Below are 17456 nucleotides of genomic sequence, written 5' to 3' on the forward strand. Positions count from 1 at the left end.
GGCACAGACAGTGGGTAGGTACTTAAACCTGTATCTCCCCTAAGTAACTACCCCCCAAAATATAGAATAGCAAGAACAAATAAAACCACACACACACACATTGATAGCATAACTACAAGACAGGAATGATAAAAATGTTAACGGTAAAAACCACCACCAAGCTCTACCATAAAACTTTCTAGCAAGCAAGGGCAGCCTGAGAAAAAAATGCTAGCAATGGTCCTCAGATTGGTCTAAAACCACTGCCAGATTGTGAAAATACTGAGATTGTTTCCTTGTAAGTCAGAGAAATGACTATGGGATAGAACTTGAAAGTGTGTATATGACATGAGGAGGAAGTCTTTGAAGGTAGACCTTCTGGAGAATAAAAAGGCAAAAAAGGAATGGTACCCTTGGTGATTGGGAGGTGAAAGGAAATAAAAGGTTAAAATGATCTAGAAAAACAAAATCAAAATTCTCAACACCCATTCTCCTACCACCACCACCAAAAAAGAAAGGAAATCCAGGAAAGAAATGGGACTTTGGTACATTGGCAAAAGAGGGCTCCACTGAACTAGAAATCTTTTAAAGTAGTCTAAATCTACTAAATGAAAGAAAGGAAAAAGAAACTTTGAAACAAGTGTTTATAAGGTTACTACTAGGAAACAGAATTGATACACTTCAGCTGATGAACCCTTTCTCCAAGAAACAACTGTGAAACAGAAGAAAATTGTAAGATAACACTCCAGATTAAACAGACAAGCATTTGGGGCTGTACAAAAACACCCTGAATAAGATATTTAGTTGTTAAAAACAAGACTAAAGCCAGAAGTGAATGGAAAGAGTAAATGGAATGAAGGAGAGAAATGAAAGAAAAATCATTTTAGAGTTGACTTAAGTGACAAGGTGCCCAAGAAGAATATACTCAAATGAAAATTTAATCAGGTATGGAAGAAAGACAGAAAACCAGGGGAATAAAAATTAGATGAAGAAAGGAATATAAAGAGTTGGAAAATAGCTGAAATGGAAGATAAGCAAAGAAGAAACAGCTGTATATGTAAATGGAGTCCATAAAGAAGAAAACAGAATAGGATATAGCTAACATTCAAAACTATTATCCAAGAAAACATTCCTAAAAAAAAAACTAATTCTACATATTGAAAGGGCCTACCAGATAGCTGGAAAGATTAACTCCAAATAATCCATCCCAAGGCATATCCTGCTAAAACTATTTGACTTCAGAAATACAGAAAATGACTTTAAGTCCTTTAGGAAATTATCAAATTTTCTAGACAAAAAGACCTAATAACTTACAAGAGCAAAGTAATTTGACCTGCACTAGACTTTTCAAAAACATAACAAAAAACAAGTTAACAGTGGAACATTTAAAAAGACTCAGAAAGCCTTCCTCCTAATGAGAATGCAACATGAAGTCTGCTATCTAGAAAAGGGCCCTGACTCCACCATCACGGACCCCTGATCTTGGACTTGGACTTCCAGCCTCTGGAATGAATAAACAGTATGACACAGCAGAGCAGCCCCCAGCTTAGAAAAAAGTGATGTAGGTCTTATCTCTTTACTGTATGGAGATTATATGGACCGTAACTGTGAGATATTCCCTTGATAGAAAGCTCAAGATCAAGAAAAAGTGACCAAACCAAAAGGAAACGAAACGACAGAAAGTTTGTTCTAAGACAAAAAGAAGCAAGTTAAAAATTACTCTGTGTACTATCTGACATGCAGTGTCTTTGGGGATGGAGATGGATGAGGATAAGCCAAGAAAGAGAAACAGCAAAAACAATTGAAAATTTCAGGAAAAGCAGGGCAGCTTCTCTGCTTCATCCACCTGGGAGTTAATGATATCACAGAAGACGTGATCATTCCCTGAATGTTGACAGCCGGCTGAGCTCCACATAGGGCCTGTTCTTACAAGCTTTCCAGACTGAAGGCAGAGGTTTTTGTTTTGTTTTTTGTGTATTTTCGTCTTGTACAAAGATTTTGAAACTTTGTAATGTGGCAACACTGATTTATACAATGTACTCATTATTATGTTTTTTAAAAGAAGAAATCGTGTGTGCAGGTGCGTGTACACATGCATGCTAACATTCTTCCAGAAAGGAGTATTTGATTCCCTCTCCCTATCCCTTGCCTCCCCCACCTCGTCCCTAGAATGAGGGAGGTGAAGATTGAATGGGATTTGGAGTTTTCCTGCTGAGAAAGAGACATTTTCTGCAACCAGGTCTGTGTTCAAAGGACTAATGTTCTAAGGAAATTATCCAAAGGGGAGAGGCCGTTCAGGGTTTTTAAGTTATTTTCAAATGTTGCCTGGGCTGCTGCTGATTTCTGTGAAGCCAACAGGATGATGCTTCCCAAGAAGCAATTAGAGAAGCCTAAGGGAGACTCAGGAATGTTTGGAAATTCACATACACCCCAAATGGAAGTAAACTAATTTGATCAAGGACATATTTGTGTTCCAAGAAATATTCTAAATGCTAGATCTATGTGTATGGCTGTTTTCCTAAAAACCCAACACTCACTATCTAGTAAACATCAACTAGACTTCAACTTCAGAGAAGGAAAGCAAATTAATATTCCTTGAGTGATACTTCGTATGTGCCAGTAAGTAGAATGGGTGTGAGGTTAAGTAAACTGTTCAGATAACAATATGATAAACGGGCTTCCAGTGTGGATTTATTTGATGCTACAACCCATGTTATTTTCCTACCACATGATTATGTAGGAAAGTGCATGTTTAAGAAAAAGAAAAGGAATAGCTAAATTAATGCACTCCTTTTTTGGGGAAACAGACCTAAATATATTTTAGGTGCACTCCCCAAAGTGCCACAAATAAGGCAGGGGACACCTGTGCGATGCCATGTGCAATCTCGTAGTTTCTGACCTGTACACATTATATTTTAGCTGCCACATGTATGTGTAAATTTATATATGTTGCCACCTTTAAGCATTATAAAAAGATTCTTGCAAAAATTTTCTGTGAAATAAAAACATCAATACCAAAAACAACACAAGGATTCAAAATGTATGGGCCAAGAATTTTATAACTTTGACCCTAGCATTCCCACTTGTAGAAGTTTCCCTTTAATATATACCTATAGCAATTCAAAAATTCATATGCCTCAGGTTCTTTATTGCATTATTTGTAAAAGCACAATGTTAAAAACTACCTAAATGCCCATACACAGGAGAGTAAAACCATGGTTTATTAGCACATTAGAGTATTAGGTATTTGTTCAATAGAATGAGTAAAATATCTGAACTGATAATAGTTTGATTTCCAGGACTTATTGTTAAATAAGCAAAGTGCAAAAGAATACTTATAAGATGCCACCTTCTGTGTATGAAGGTAGGGAAAATAGGAAATGTGTATGCTTAGTTGTCCCAGATAAATACTGGAAAGACAAATCAGGAACTATTGAAATTGGTGAGTAGGAATGGGAGATTGGTGAGTGACAAATGGAGTAGAAGGGTTTGAATGTGTTATGACATCAGAACCGTGTTAATTTTTAACATGCTCCAGAAATAAATCAACGTGTACGGAAGAGGAATTCAGTGGAATATAAAGAAAAACACTTGAACCTAACTGTATTCCAAGTGAATAACACATGGGAGGAGCTATGGGGGCCAGGGTTGGGGGAGTGGGATCTGACCTAGAGGACTTGGAATGCACTACTTTGACAATTTGCCCTAGGGCTAAAGACAAAAGAATTATAACAAACTAAAGATCCTGGACTCTTGTTTGTAGATTTGTCTTACAGTGTTATATATGGGTTAGCAGTTCTAGATATTTGTACTCTAGGACTGAGCAAATTAATAAGTACATTGTGGGTAATTAAGAACCAGCTTTGCCACTGTTGGAAAATTGAGTTATAAATATGGAAAGAGGGAAAGGTAGAGTGAAAGATAATGTGTTGGAATGGAATTTGAGAGATCCGTATGAAATAATGTTTTTTAAAAATTGGAACTAGATTAGAGATTTGTGTGTACGTACATGTATTTCCTACCTTATCCACTAGGTGGGCCTACAAACGATGGTATCTGAGTAACAATGAGGAAACTGCAATGTCTTGGTCTTGAAATTACTAACCTCCATTGAAAAGAAACAAAGTTCCTTTGGCAAATGTCTTGATCTTCCATGCTAATGCATGGAAAATGAAAAATGAGACTGGAACACTCTGTACCAGAAACTAAGGAGGTACTCAGAAAATAATGAGGATGTATCAAAAGGACAAAAGAGCCAACATGAAGATCTCCCACACTCTAAACCTAGAATAATTTGAGAAACAAAACAAACGATAACAGAGGATTGTAATCTATACAATAAGTGTTTGTTTCCATACTGATATAAATAAATAAGGGGAGGGAAGGGAAATTCTTCCTAATAAATGTAGAGGTTGATGATGGAATTAGAAAATCACCAGTTGACAGCCTCCTTAGTAATTGTTTCGTTTCAGGCATGAATCCTCAGTGGCCGCCAAAAGTATGATGAGAAACAGAGTATTTGCACAGCTTGCTGTATCTCTACAATACCACTTACAAGGGGAGCCGTAACTTTACAGTGTAGAGAGTCTGGCAGATACCATCTTAGCCATGTGATCAAAGTTAACCAATAAGAGGACAAATTGATATTATGTACCCTCAGTATGATGCAATGAAAGAAGAAAAATGTTTCTTTGGTATTCTTGCCAAAAATGTATACTGTGAATCTAATTATGAAATTATGAAAGATAATTACTGAAGAACTGTTACCGATTAAAGGAAATAGAAGAGACCAGGTAGCTAAATGCAGCATGTGAGAATACAGAGGAAATCTGATAATGCTTTTATCTGTAGTCCCAAAGGAAAGGAAGTAGAGAGTGGAACAGAGCAAATACTTGAGAAAATGGCAGAAATTTTTCCAGTGTTAATGAAAGCTATCGTATTAAGAAACCCAATCAGTTCTACATAGGGTGAATAAAAAAAGAAAAGCAGACCTTGATACATCACAGTGAAACTCCAGAACATCAAAGACAAAGAGAAGAGCTAAAAGCATTCAGACAGAAAATTATGTTACCTTCAAAAGAGTGACAATTAGACTGTAAACTGACTTCTCAAAAGCAAAGGAGGCCAGTGGGAATGGTACCTTCATTGTATTAAAGCAAAGTAGTTGTCAACCTAAAATTCTTTACCAACGAAATCTTTGTTTTCAAGAGTGAGGTGAAACAATGCTATTGTCAATGAAGCAGAATTGAAGGGAATTCTAAAAGATATATTTTAGAAGAATTATGCCTGAATTGGGGCAAGGGGGAGGTGGTGTGATGTATGAAGGAATAAAGCACAAAGAAAGTAGTAAATATTTTATATAAGTCAGTAATATAATCTACTGGAATTTAAAAAAGAGAGTTTACACAGTAATACTGGCCTAGAAATTGGATAGGGCATAAATGAATTTAAGGTTCTTACTTTGTTTAAGAGAAGAGCAAAGATAAAGATATATATTATCAAGACATTTGGATGTATTATTTCTAAGGTAATCACTGAAAGAAGAGAAAGACTTTAACTTACAAGCTAGTAGAGGGGGAAAAAAAAAAATATTTAACCCAAAAGAACTCAAGAAAGGAGTGTTTGTGGAAAACATACGTATACAAACAAATACAGAATAAGATGGTAGATTTAAAACTAAATGTATGAGTCATTAACTGCAAGTGGACTACTGAAATGCTCATTTAAAAGATACACTGTCAAAACAGAATGTAAGCTGTTTACAAGAGGTAATCTAAAACAAAATGCAGAAAGGCTCAGAATTGATAGGAAAAGATGTAAGAAAGGTAACGTATTACACTAATATTGGAGAAAATTAGACTTTAAAACCAACAGAAGCATTAAGTCATTGTGTACTAATAAAAGGTTCAACATATCAGGAAGGCAAAGTAAATTAACGTTTTTATGTGGCTAAGAACAAAGTATTAAATGTAGAAAATAAAAATTGCCTGAACTACAAGGAGAGATACACATATGCGTAGAAATATTGAGATAGGTGAAAAAAGATATAATTGAAATTGTAAAATATTTAAAAGTGAATGATAACATACTAGTTAAAGCTTTGGGAGTGTAGCTAATGATACAGAGGGAAATTTATAACTTTAAATACAGATGTTAGAGGGGAAAGAAAGTGGAAAATTAATGAGCTAAGAATTCATCACACAAAAAGTTAGGGGAAAAAAATCCCTGCATTATAAACCAAAAGAAAGTAAAAGGTAGCAAAGAAAACTAACACAGATTTATGAAATTGAAAATAACAAAGATGATCAAATCAATGAAAATGATCAAAACAGTCAAAAGTTGGCTCTTCAAAAAGATTACTAAAATTGGCTAATTTTTCCTGAAATTATTACAGTCAATACTAGAAATTTAAAAAAGAACATGACTTCAGATTCTGCAGATATTTTAAAAGTTGAGGTATTGTCACCAACTGTATGCCTAATAACTTGAATAGGTTTATGAAATGGACAAATACCTAGAAAAAAAAATTTACTAAAAACTCATCAAATGTTCAACAGTCTATCAGGTAAATGGTTTATCATATAGTCATATATTAGAATACTCTGATGAGCTGGGGCTATACTCATTAAAGTGGATGAATCTCAGAAACATGTTGAGGAAAAGAAGCAAATTATGAAAGAATACAATTAGGCCACTTAAGAATACAAACATGCATTAAAAAAAGTAGTGGTAGAAAGCCGAGCGATATATGATTTAGGCTTATATACCTGTGTGACAAAACAAAAAAGGGGGCGCATGATTTATTATGAAGGTCAGGATAATGGCTACCCCTGGACAGCGGAAGATGTGATTGTGGAACATGTAGGATCTTTGTAAAGTACTAATTAGGTCTAGTTCTTGTGTTTTTATTATACTTTTAGGTTTTATAAACGTGTTTTATTTTCTTTTTTTGTGTGTATATTTGTGCAAGTGGAGGAAAAAGCCCAAACCAAAGGTTATATTCTTTATTTAATTGAATCATACTACCTCTCTTTCTATAGTCATTTTGGAACTGGGTGAGTAAACTACTTAAAACATTCTTTGAAAAATCAAGTGACCGAAAACGACCTTCTGTGCCTGTAATCCAGCCCAGGGATCCATTAGGTTTTAGTTGGTGGATCATCACTCACATAGCATCACTTTACCAGTTTGATCGCCATGGAACACCAGACGAAATGGTAAGATTTTATTTTTTTAAATTGCCTTATATTATTAATTAATATGTATTTTTGTAGACAAATTAGAAAGTAAGTGAGCACAGAAACAGAACAAAAATTAGATCACAGTCCTACAGAGATAAATTCAGCTTTTGAATCTAGAAGTTTTAGACCTTTCTGTAAACATCCAGAAAAATGATAATCTTTATGTTTTTATTGTTTGTTTAAGGAAAAACACCTTGTAGAAGACTTGGGATCTAATCCTGGCTCTGCTACTAAGTAGTTGCTTGACCTTCAGTAAATTACTTCAACCTTTCTGGGCCTCTATTCCCCCATCCAGAAATCTAGGGATTGAGTTGTTCAGAAAATGTCTTCTAGTTCTAACTTCTGTAAGATTGCTGACGGGAAAGCTTATATCTCCAGTAGTGAATTAGTAGTTTCTGTGAATAATTTCATAAAATTATTTCCTCAGAATAATACTTCTTTAGGGAAGCCTTTTATAAAGATAATCTATTAATCGTGAGGTTTACTTCAAATAGATTTTAATTATTAATTTCTAGTGAGAAACATTTTTTACAGTGTTATTTATAAACCCCTATGAATAAAACTGGCTGGTAGACATATTTATTTGAAGCCCTATTTGTGTATAATTTCTTCCATGCTTAGAAGTCAATAGCATAGTATTCTATCAGCCCATCAGTTCCATAAAATTAAACGTCTAGAATCTTGAAGCCAGTGTATCTGTATTTTCAATATTGGTCTTTTTTTTGATCATCAGACCTACCCACAAGTTTCTAAAAAATTCAGATTTCCAGATCTCAGCTCTGGAGATCCTGATTTAGTAATCTGGTTTGGAGTTTGGGAATTCTTATTTTTAAAAAGTTTCTTGGTTCTCATCATCCACCAGGTATAGGGATCATTGCTTATGAAGCCTGTTCCTTGACTGATTTTTCTCTCTTTGAAATACTAGACAGAGTCAGCTCAGAAATCATGCATGGAATCTGAAAATCAGTTAACATTGACAGTAGCGTCATAGAAATGGAAAGGGCCTCAAAAGGTACTCTAAATAATCTCCCTAATAATAATAAGGTTTTTCAGGAGATCACAAGATAGAGTAAACTAATGAAGTCAGAAAGTACTCTGAGAAGCTCACCGACAGCTCAGTATTAACGCATTTAAGCATTGTTTTGAGAGGGATCAATTGAATTTATTTTATTGACAGGGATCAATAGAATGAACTTCCCAGAGAAAAGGATTGTATGTCTTTTGTTTCTGTACATGAGTTTTTACAATGCTGATACATAGTAAATACTCAATAAATTTTAGCAGATTGCCATTATTGTAGTAACCCTTTTATTGAATATTTTTGTGAAGTTAATAGTTTAACATCTTTTAATTATTAGGATACTAGAACAACATTAAAAGAACTCAAAAATTAACCTATAATTCTAATGTCTTTACAAAAACATTTTCTCTTCCCATTTTAATTCCCCCAAGTACACATTTCTGATTTTAATCAGTATAAATAAATATGGTAATTAGTTAAGCACTTCTGAGTTCCCATTGAGTGGCTATCATAATAATAGGTGCCAATGATAGGATATACATGAAACAGATTGTACTGCCTCTTGCTTCAGGGAACATGATTTCAGATTATTAATGCTTGCTGGAATTGCCGTTAACACTTGTGCGAGTGAGTGGTGTATTTCAATAGTGTTTGATATTGACCTCCATGTACTCCCAGTGTGGTACATAATCTAGCTACATTAATATATATCATTACTATTACTGTTGTAATGTTGAATTGTACTGGTACAACCACCCACAGTTGCATTGCTGAAATCACTCTTCTATTTCATACAGAGAACTCCATAGGAAATTAGTGCTTTTATTAGCTCTGAATCGAGATAGTAATTGAATTGTCTGTATTTAAAATAGCTTAACCTTTGTCTTTTAATGTCAGCAGTTCCTGTGTGATTATCTTTTGCCAAGATACATATATTTTTAAAAATCTTAATTTTTTTTTCTTTAAAGAGTTTATTTATTTGACAGAGAGAGACACAGCTAGAGAGGGAACACAGGCAGAGGGGGTGGGAGAGGGAGAAGCAGACTTCCTTCCTGAGCAGGGAGCCTGACGCGGGGCTCGATCCCAGGACCCTGGGATCATGACCCGAGCTGAAGGCAGACGCTTAACAACTGAGCCACCCAGGTGCCCCAAAAATCTTAATTCTTTACGGGGTGCCTGGGTGGCTCAGTCGTTAAGCATCTGCCTTCGGCTCGGGTCATGATCCCAGGGTCCTGGGATCGAGCCCCGCGTCGGGCTCCCTGCTCAGCCAGGAGCCTGCTTCTCCCTCTCCCACTCCCCCTGCTTGTGTTCTCTCTTTCACTGTGTGTCTCTCTGTCAAATAAATAAATAAAATCTTGGAAAAAAAAATCTTATGTAGGAGGTTTTAGGAGGAAAAAGCTATGATATTTGAAAAAGAACCTTTCATATGATAAAAATAATAAAGATGCATAATATATATGTATATGTGTATATGTAAAATAGACTTTGCCTGTATTCATGAGCCCTCAAAGAGTTTCAAATGTTTCTGGACTCTTTAATAGCTTTTAAAGAAAAATACAAGCTCTCTAGTTGTTACTAGTTTTCATTAGGGGGGATACCTTCAGCATATTGCATTTGCACAGTGTTTAATATCTCACAGTCAGTTTTTATCTCAGTTAAGTATTGCGAAGCAGATGAGAGGGTAATATGTCCATTTTATGGGTAACAAAACTGAGGTACACAGTACTTAAATATCAGCCTGTTTTTATCACTTAGATAAACTTGATATTAAAGTCCTCCTAAAGACTGCCTTTTATGAATAGGCCTTTGGTAGGGTAACGATGTGTGCCAGTTTGCCATGGACAGTCCCTATTATGCCTATGATCCTCTTATCTTATCTGGTTAGTTTTCCCTTTTACTCTCAGAGTGTGTCAATTTGGTTCGTAAAGTCATATAATCATTCTAATCTATGAAACTTAAAGGCATATTGACTCATCCTTTCAGAGAGATTATATAGGATGTTAATTTGGGTCTGGGATATATTTAGATCAGAATTTTGAAAATTATCTGAATTCATTTTTCTCCTTATGATATAGTATCATAGCCAGCTGCCATATAGAAAATGGTGATGCAGGGGCGTATGAGTGTCTCAGTCCCTTAAGCGTCTGCCTTTGGCTCAGGTCATGATCCCAGGTTCCTGGGATCAAGCCCCACATCAGGCTCCTTGCTCAGCTGGGAGCCTGCTTCCCCCCCGCCCCCCGCCACTGCCCCTGCTTGTGTGCACGCTCTCTCTCTCTGTCAAATAAATAAATAATCTTTAAAAAAAGGAAAATGGCCATGTATTAAGCATACTTTACTTCACTAACAAGTAATCTGGTGTGAGAGGATGATAGGAAGTGATAATGGTTAGACCTACATTCATCAGTGGAGAATATCTCTAATGTTGTGAAAACCATAGAGATGTTTCAGTTTTTAAATGTGAACTGCTTTGCTCTGAAAGTTAGCATGAAATTTTTACATTTTAAATAGGTTTCAGATATGCTTAATTTTTTAATTTTATTTTAAAAGTTTTGTGTGAATTGAACTTTGGCTATATGTATATTTAAATCACGAAACTTGCCAATTGCTTAATATAGGCTTATAAGGAAAATTTGGTATCTCGTTTCTCATGCCAGAGGCTTTAGGTTTTCATGTATTTCTATTTAATGCTTTTCTTTCAACCTAGATAAGAGTGTGTTATCCTCTCACAATCCCTGTCATCTACTTTAAAAGTAAATATCCTTTAAAGAGAAAAGATATTTTTGGGCATTGCAGGGATCAGTTTAACAGTATTTTCCCTGCTCAGAACATAGTGCAATCAGTCAGGCCAGCTGTTGCTCGTCTTTGAAACATCTGAAATGGTGACTAGATAAAAGGTCTGAAATAAAACCTTAAAGTGAAAGTTGTACTAGGTTACCTAGTCTGTTGGAAGTGGAGTATGAGGGATCTATTTTATATGTGTGATGGAGACACCACTATCCTGAGGCTTAAGTGGGTGTCTTAGCTTTGATGGTGGGATAAGACATATAAAACATAGCCCAAAATTGATGACTTCCTATTTCCTTTTTATCGGAGGAATTATGTATAACTTAGTATGTAGAAAACAAATGTAGATGCTTGCAAAGGTTCAGTTTTGCTGTGGGGAAAAAAAATATCCTTTGATACATAGTCTCTTACTCAGACTTGATTTGGGCATGATTTAGTTGCCATTTAATCTGAATGATGGTTTATTTTTGTTTTAGATTATAGCCACAGTATGATGAACAGAGTTGAAATTCCTTGGACAAGAATTATGTTACTTCTCTATGATTCATGTGATTCAAAAATGCCTTGATAGAACAGAAATTAAAATATACTCATTAACACTATCAAATTATAAAGCTAAATACACCAATCCTGTCATATTCCTGCTTATTTGGGACTAGTGGTGATGTTTTCTTTGTAAAGAGCAATATAAAAGTGAATTACTGAAAGCTGTGGGAAGGCTTGTTAGAAAATGGAAGGAATACTCGCTTTGGAGCAAAATCCTTGCTCTGACTTGTATATACATGACCTCTCAGACTTAATTGTGTTATCTGTGAAATGGAAAAATTTTCTTTTGAGGAAGTAATAATGTAAAGACACTACCTCAGTGTACATATAGTATTATGGGACAAAATGGTCTTTTTTTTTTTTTTTAAGATTTATTTATTTATTTTAGAGAGAGAGCGAGCACGTGAGAATGCCTGGGCCCTGGGCCTGTGCAAGTGCGGGGAGGAGCAGAGGAAGAGAATCTTAAACCGACTTCCGCCAAATGCAGAGTCCAGTGCAGGGCTGGATCCCACAACCTTGATATGACCTGAGCCAAAATCAAGAGTTGGATACTCAAGTGACTGAACCACCCAGGTGCCCCTAAAATGGTCTCCTTTTGGAAGAGTTTTAGGGCCCAATCTCAAGGCTGCTCTCATTTCTGACACCAATTGCAAGCCCAAGAATTCCCAAAACCATATAATTTACTTAGACTTACAGAACTCACTGAGAACTCTTATACTCAGGGTTATGGTTTATTACAGGGAAAGGATAAAAATTAAGATTAGCTAAGGAAGAGTATATAGTGCAGAGTCCAGGAGAAGTACCAGATGTGGAGCTCCTTTTGTTTTCTCCCCATGTAGTCAAGATCCGTTAGTTCTGGCATCAGTGTGTGTGTGACAGTATGTGGGGAGTATTTCCAATCAGGAAAGCTTGCCCAAACTGCAGTGTTCAGTTTTTATTGGAGCACCATTGTATAGGCATGATGGATTGATTGCCCACATGGTTGATCTCAGTCTTCAAATCAGCTGTCCAGGTCTCCATAGCCCTTAGTGTAGGTCACATTGTTGGGTTTTGGGCATGGCCAGCCTCCACCTTCAACTATAAGACTATTCAGTAGGACTCTAGGCCCCCAGGCAAACAAAGATACTCCTTATCAGGTATAACATTCCAAGGATCTAGAGATTACTTACCTGAATCCTTGGCTTCAGTGAAGGCCAGACTCTTTCGGCAGAGCCAAATGCTTTACTACACATTCTCTCATAAATGTTTTGCATTCACTTTACTTACATAAATGCATTTTAAAAAGTCAAAAATTCTTCTGCTAAAAATAACCAAGTCGTTGTGTGAGTTATCTATTACTGTGTAACAGAACTTGGCAGCTTAAAACAATAAACATTGATTATATCACACAGTTCCTAAGTGTCAGGTATACAGCAGGAGCTTAGCTGGATGGTTCTGGCCCAGGATCCTTCATGAGGTTCTGGTTAGCTATCAGCAGGTGCTTCAGTCTCTGCAGACTTGACTGGAGCTAGAGGATTCACTGCCAGTCTTTCTCATGTTGTCAGGAGACTTTGGTTACTACTGATCACATAGGCCTCTGCAGGCCTGTTCACACTGGTTTTTCCTGACAGAGTCAACAAGAGAGATTTTCATTAAGATGGAAGCTTCAGTGTCTTCTAACCTAATCTTGGAAGTGACATACTATCACTCCTATTAGTGTTGATATTCTGTTGGTGACAGACCAACTCTGGTATGGGGTGGGGTGGGGTGGGGGTGATGAAGAGTTAAATAAATGTGTGAATACTGGGAGACGGGTCATTTGGGGCCATTTTTAGAGGGTGGCTACCACAGTCACTGAGTACCTTTATTAAGGAAATGTTTATTTAGTGATTTTATGTAGTTAGCATCTTACATGAACATTATCCAGCCATTTAGAATCAAGAATATTGAACATGCTTTAATCGTTTATTGGTCATTTGCGTTCATCCTTCTGAACAACAATAGGGATGGTAGGATATGCAGAGGCTCTTTGCTTCTATTCTTTAAGGCCCCTGGCTTTGCCTTTTGAGGTCTTAGAGTTACCTTTTGTACCTTTTTCACTCTGTCAGGAACTAGTTGTTCCTTGCTTCCTCTCAGAGGCATTCTCTTTGCTTCTGGTTTTGACCAATATGCACATATATCCAAAGCTTTAAGAACTGAGTAGCAAGTGAACTGTGTATCCTCCAGGCTTTGCTGTGGGAAGGTGAAGTCGTTTTTAGTGCCTAGCTTTTGTGTAGTATTTTGGCTTTTTGAAAGTCGTCTTCAGCTTTCTTCCTTATTGTGAGGAGTTTTGCAGCTAGTTGGGGTTGCCAGATAAGTGACCATTGATTAAATGAGGTAGCACTGTGTATATATTTTTTTAATTTTCTGTATAAAATTTTTAGTTACTTGTTAACTAGAGTAGACTCTCTTGACATTATTGTGCATAAAATGAAAAAAATCTCTGGTGAGTACAGAATAAGGAAAAACACTCAAGGCATAAAAACTCCACAAACTACATGAAGTTTTTTTGTGGTTTTTCCTGTTAGATTATATATGACAGCAAAAATTAGATATTTGTTAAAACATTTATAATTTTACAGAAATCCCATTGCTTAATAGAACAACTGATAGGGTTTATATTGGATTGGAATAGTTACAAGCTTTTTTTCTACCAAGTCTGTCACATAACTCTTTGTCCAGGTAATTTTAGACATTCAAGAAATTGTAATGATGTCTGATAATAGAGAAGATGTTTGTACTTCCTAGCTTGCTGTACTGTAATTTGAATGCATAATTAAGAGCAATAATTTTGGTGCAATATTCTCCCTTTCTAGAGACAAATGGAATCAAATTGGAATTTTGTAGAAGAACTGCTTAAAAAGTCCATCAATGTTCAGGTATGCTTTCAAAGTGACACAATTTGTGGGCTTTGCTAAATTTTTAACGCTCCAGATTTTATAAGAACCAAGCAAACTCTTAAAATGATTTAAATAACAAACTTCATTTACTTATTAAAAACCTGAGGTAGAATCCTCATTCTTTGTTAATGAACGGTCAACATGAGATCATTGCTATGAGTGACTATCCTTTGAAGATTTTTATTTTAAACACTGAGTTGCCAGTTGAAGGACAAATAAAATTATCCTAGTTGGTGACTTTGACAAAATGTATTCAGAATAAGTAGCAGATGTTTCAAAACTATAAGCCATTCCTTGACTGTATGGTATCAAGTCTAGGAGACATGATGAGGGAGATAGTAGCATTGGAAATTCAGCTGTATCCTCATCACAGCAGGAAGGTGACTTGCCTTGCTGAGCAATTTGTCTTACAGGCTCGAATCATACTTTTAACTGATAAGGTCCTAGTTTCTGAGCCCTCATTTCATACGTTATCATTTTTCTTTCTGCAGAGCTGTTAATGTAGTGCTTCATGGCCCAGAGGTCAGATTTGACCTCCTTTTAAAATAGTTTTAAAGGTGCTATTCATCACATCTTTAAACATACTGTATTGTAGTCCTGTAAAGTTTTGTAATATGAGTTACTTATATAAGAATTTAAGGGGAAATCTTAGTAAAGAATATTATTAAATTTGGGAAGTAGATTACTTTTCTGTTAGGAAATAAAGATTGTTAAAAACTTGTAGAGGAATAAACAAGAAATATGATAGTACAAGATTGATATATATATCACATATACATACGTACATACCCATTTATACATACAAACACACGCACATACTCACTTATTTTGTAGCCATATCTTTAAAACTCATTTAATAGAGTGAAATTGTCTTTTCCCTGTTATCTATATTAACTTAATTTTTTTAGGTGAAGCATATAATAAGTAAGTACATTTAGTTTATAATATGAATCTTCTAATTGAGTAAAGATTCTAGGTTAGAATTCCAAAGATCTATGCACATATTGTTTTTTTTATTTCATTTTAATTGGCTTTCTCCTTCATTCTTTTTGAGAACATACTGATTTAGTAATTCAGAAAGTCTCTTACATATATTTTTTTTTCTTTAAGAATGTAGGGAATCACTAAAAACTGTTTATTGTTCTTTGTATTAGCTATTAATCCAGTCTCAATGCCTTAACATAACATAGCTTAAAAACCTCTTAGTTATACTTCCTTTAGGCTTTAACAGTGTATCAATTTATGGTTTTGTTCAGGTAGGTTTTAAATTACAGAATATTTCTTAGGAGGCTCTAAAGGTTCATATGGGTAAGTACCCATATATTCATAATGATCTGGGACAAACAGGAGAAAGAATTTATCATCATATCTCTTCCATAGCAAAGTTTGCTCTTTGACCAAGAGATTGAAAACCCTCCTTCAACCCTTTTAGTTGCTTGAAAATTAATTATTTTTTTCTTTGGATTTATGACTCTAATTTTGATGTTAAATGAAGTTAACTCATTTACTTGGAAAAAAAAACTTTGGAATGTCTTACTCATAATGTGATAAAAGTTATTCTGATACTGCATAATATATGTTTACAATATAACTAGTATTTTAATGGTGTTAGCTAAACCTGTCTTGAAGATAAATAAGTAATTCTTGGAAGTAGGTAGTATGATCATAGAATTTTCCTGGCTTTTGGTTTCCCAGAATGTGGGACTTCCAGTGCTAAAACCAGAAAAGCCCTGAGCAAACTGCGAGGCCAGTCTTCTTAGAAGTAGAGAGAGTATAGCTAATCCAGGAAACTTTCTCTGGGAATTTAGACACAGTGTAAAGTCAAAATCATTTTTCCTGTGAGAGAAGTCATTATAATATTTAGAAAGAAGTAGTCCATTTTCTCTAGTGATCTTTCAATTTTGTCATGCCTTGATTGTATCAAATTAGATTTTAAAAGTAGTATAGTACTACTTGCTGGAGTTCTTGAAATCAATTTTGTGGGTGCAGTAGGCGGTCTTAAAGAATAAGTAATATGTTTGAATAGAACCATCAGGTTTGATTATATCTGTTTTCCCCCATTGAGGTAAATTAAAATCTGACCATGCTCATGCGCTTTGACTTTATCTCCAACAGTGAAAGAGCCCATTTGCAATATTTAAAAAACATACATTCCACATATAAAGCAGTCGTCAGATTTAATTGATAGGCATGCCACTGTAATTTTAATTAAGCAAATAAGTTCCAAATCTTTTTCTAGCCAGAAAGGATTTTCTAGAAACAGACATTGTACTTTGTTAGTAAAAAACATATATTGTTTAATTTTGCTTCTCTAGGTATGATTGAATAGTTTTTACCTTAAAAACAGTTTCTTAGAGGCAGTACTATTTAATATTTGTGTATGCTGACAGTATTGTTCTACCTTTAAACAGCATTATTGTTTTCATATGAAAAGGGGGATTTTTCCTTTTATACTACCTGCTTTTTAAAGCCTCATTTTCTGACATCACAGAAACAATTTCCTACTAAAGGCTATGGGTGGGTATAAAAAGAAATCCTAAAAAAGTGTAATATTCTTTAAATATTATTTTCATTTGCCAAGGAGTCTGAGGAGTCCAAGGCTAAAAACCACTTAGAATGTGATTAGATTTGAATGATGTGGCACTGTAACCTTTTTTTTTTTTTTTAAGACTTTATTTATTTAGGGGGAAGAGATAGAGCAGGGGGCGGGGCACAGGAGAGGGAGAGAATCTCAAGCAGACTCCCTGCTGAGCATGGAATCCAGTGCAGGACCATCTCACAACCCTGAGATCATGACCTGAGTTGAAACCAAGTCAGACATTCAACTGACTGAGCCACCCAGGCACACCTGGGACAGTAATCTTCGAATTACTAATTCAAAATCATTGTGTTTCTTGGACAGACGGATCTTGACTGGGATATTGAAGTTCAATTTACTTTTTTTTTTTTTTTAAGATTTTATTTATT

At 35.3% G+C, this 17456-nt stretch overlaps 1 protein-coding gene across 3 annotated transcripts in view; it reads left to right on the plus strand.

Moving 5' to 3' along the window:
• MMS22L (MMS22 like, DNA repair protein) overlaps positions 1–17456 on the plus strand; it is a 129180-nt gene that overhangs the window by 15700 nt on the left and 96024 nt on the right. For all 3 annotated transcript variants that reach the window (XM_028104252.2, XM_028104256.2, XM_028104253.2), the window contains 2 exons: positions 7020–7196; positions 14406–14468. In XM_028104252.2, coding sequence (XP_027960053.1) covers positions 7020–7196; positions 14406–14468 — 240 coding nt within the window. The remainder of the gene's footprint in view (positions 1–7019; positions 7197–14405; positions 14469–17456) is intronic.

Source organism: Eumetopias jubatus, unplaced genomic scaffold (genome assembly GCF_037043125.1).
Source record: "Eumetopias jubatus isolate StellerSeaLion01/CBP00866 unplaced genomic scaffold, mEumJub1_p1.0 scaffold_6, whole genome shotgun sequence".
Lineage (NCBI taxonomy): Eukaryota > Metazoa > Chordata > Mammalia > Carnivora > Otariidae > Eumetopias > Eumetopias jubatus.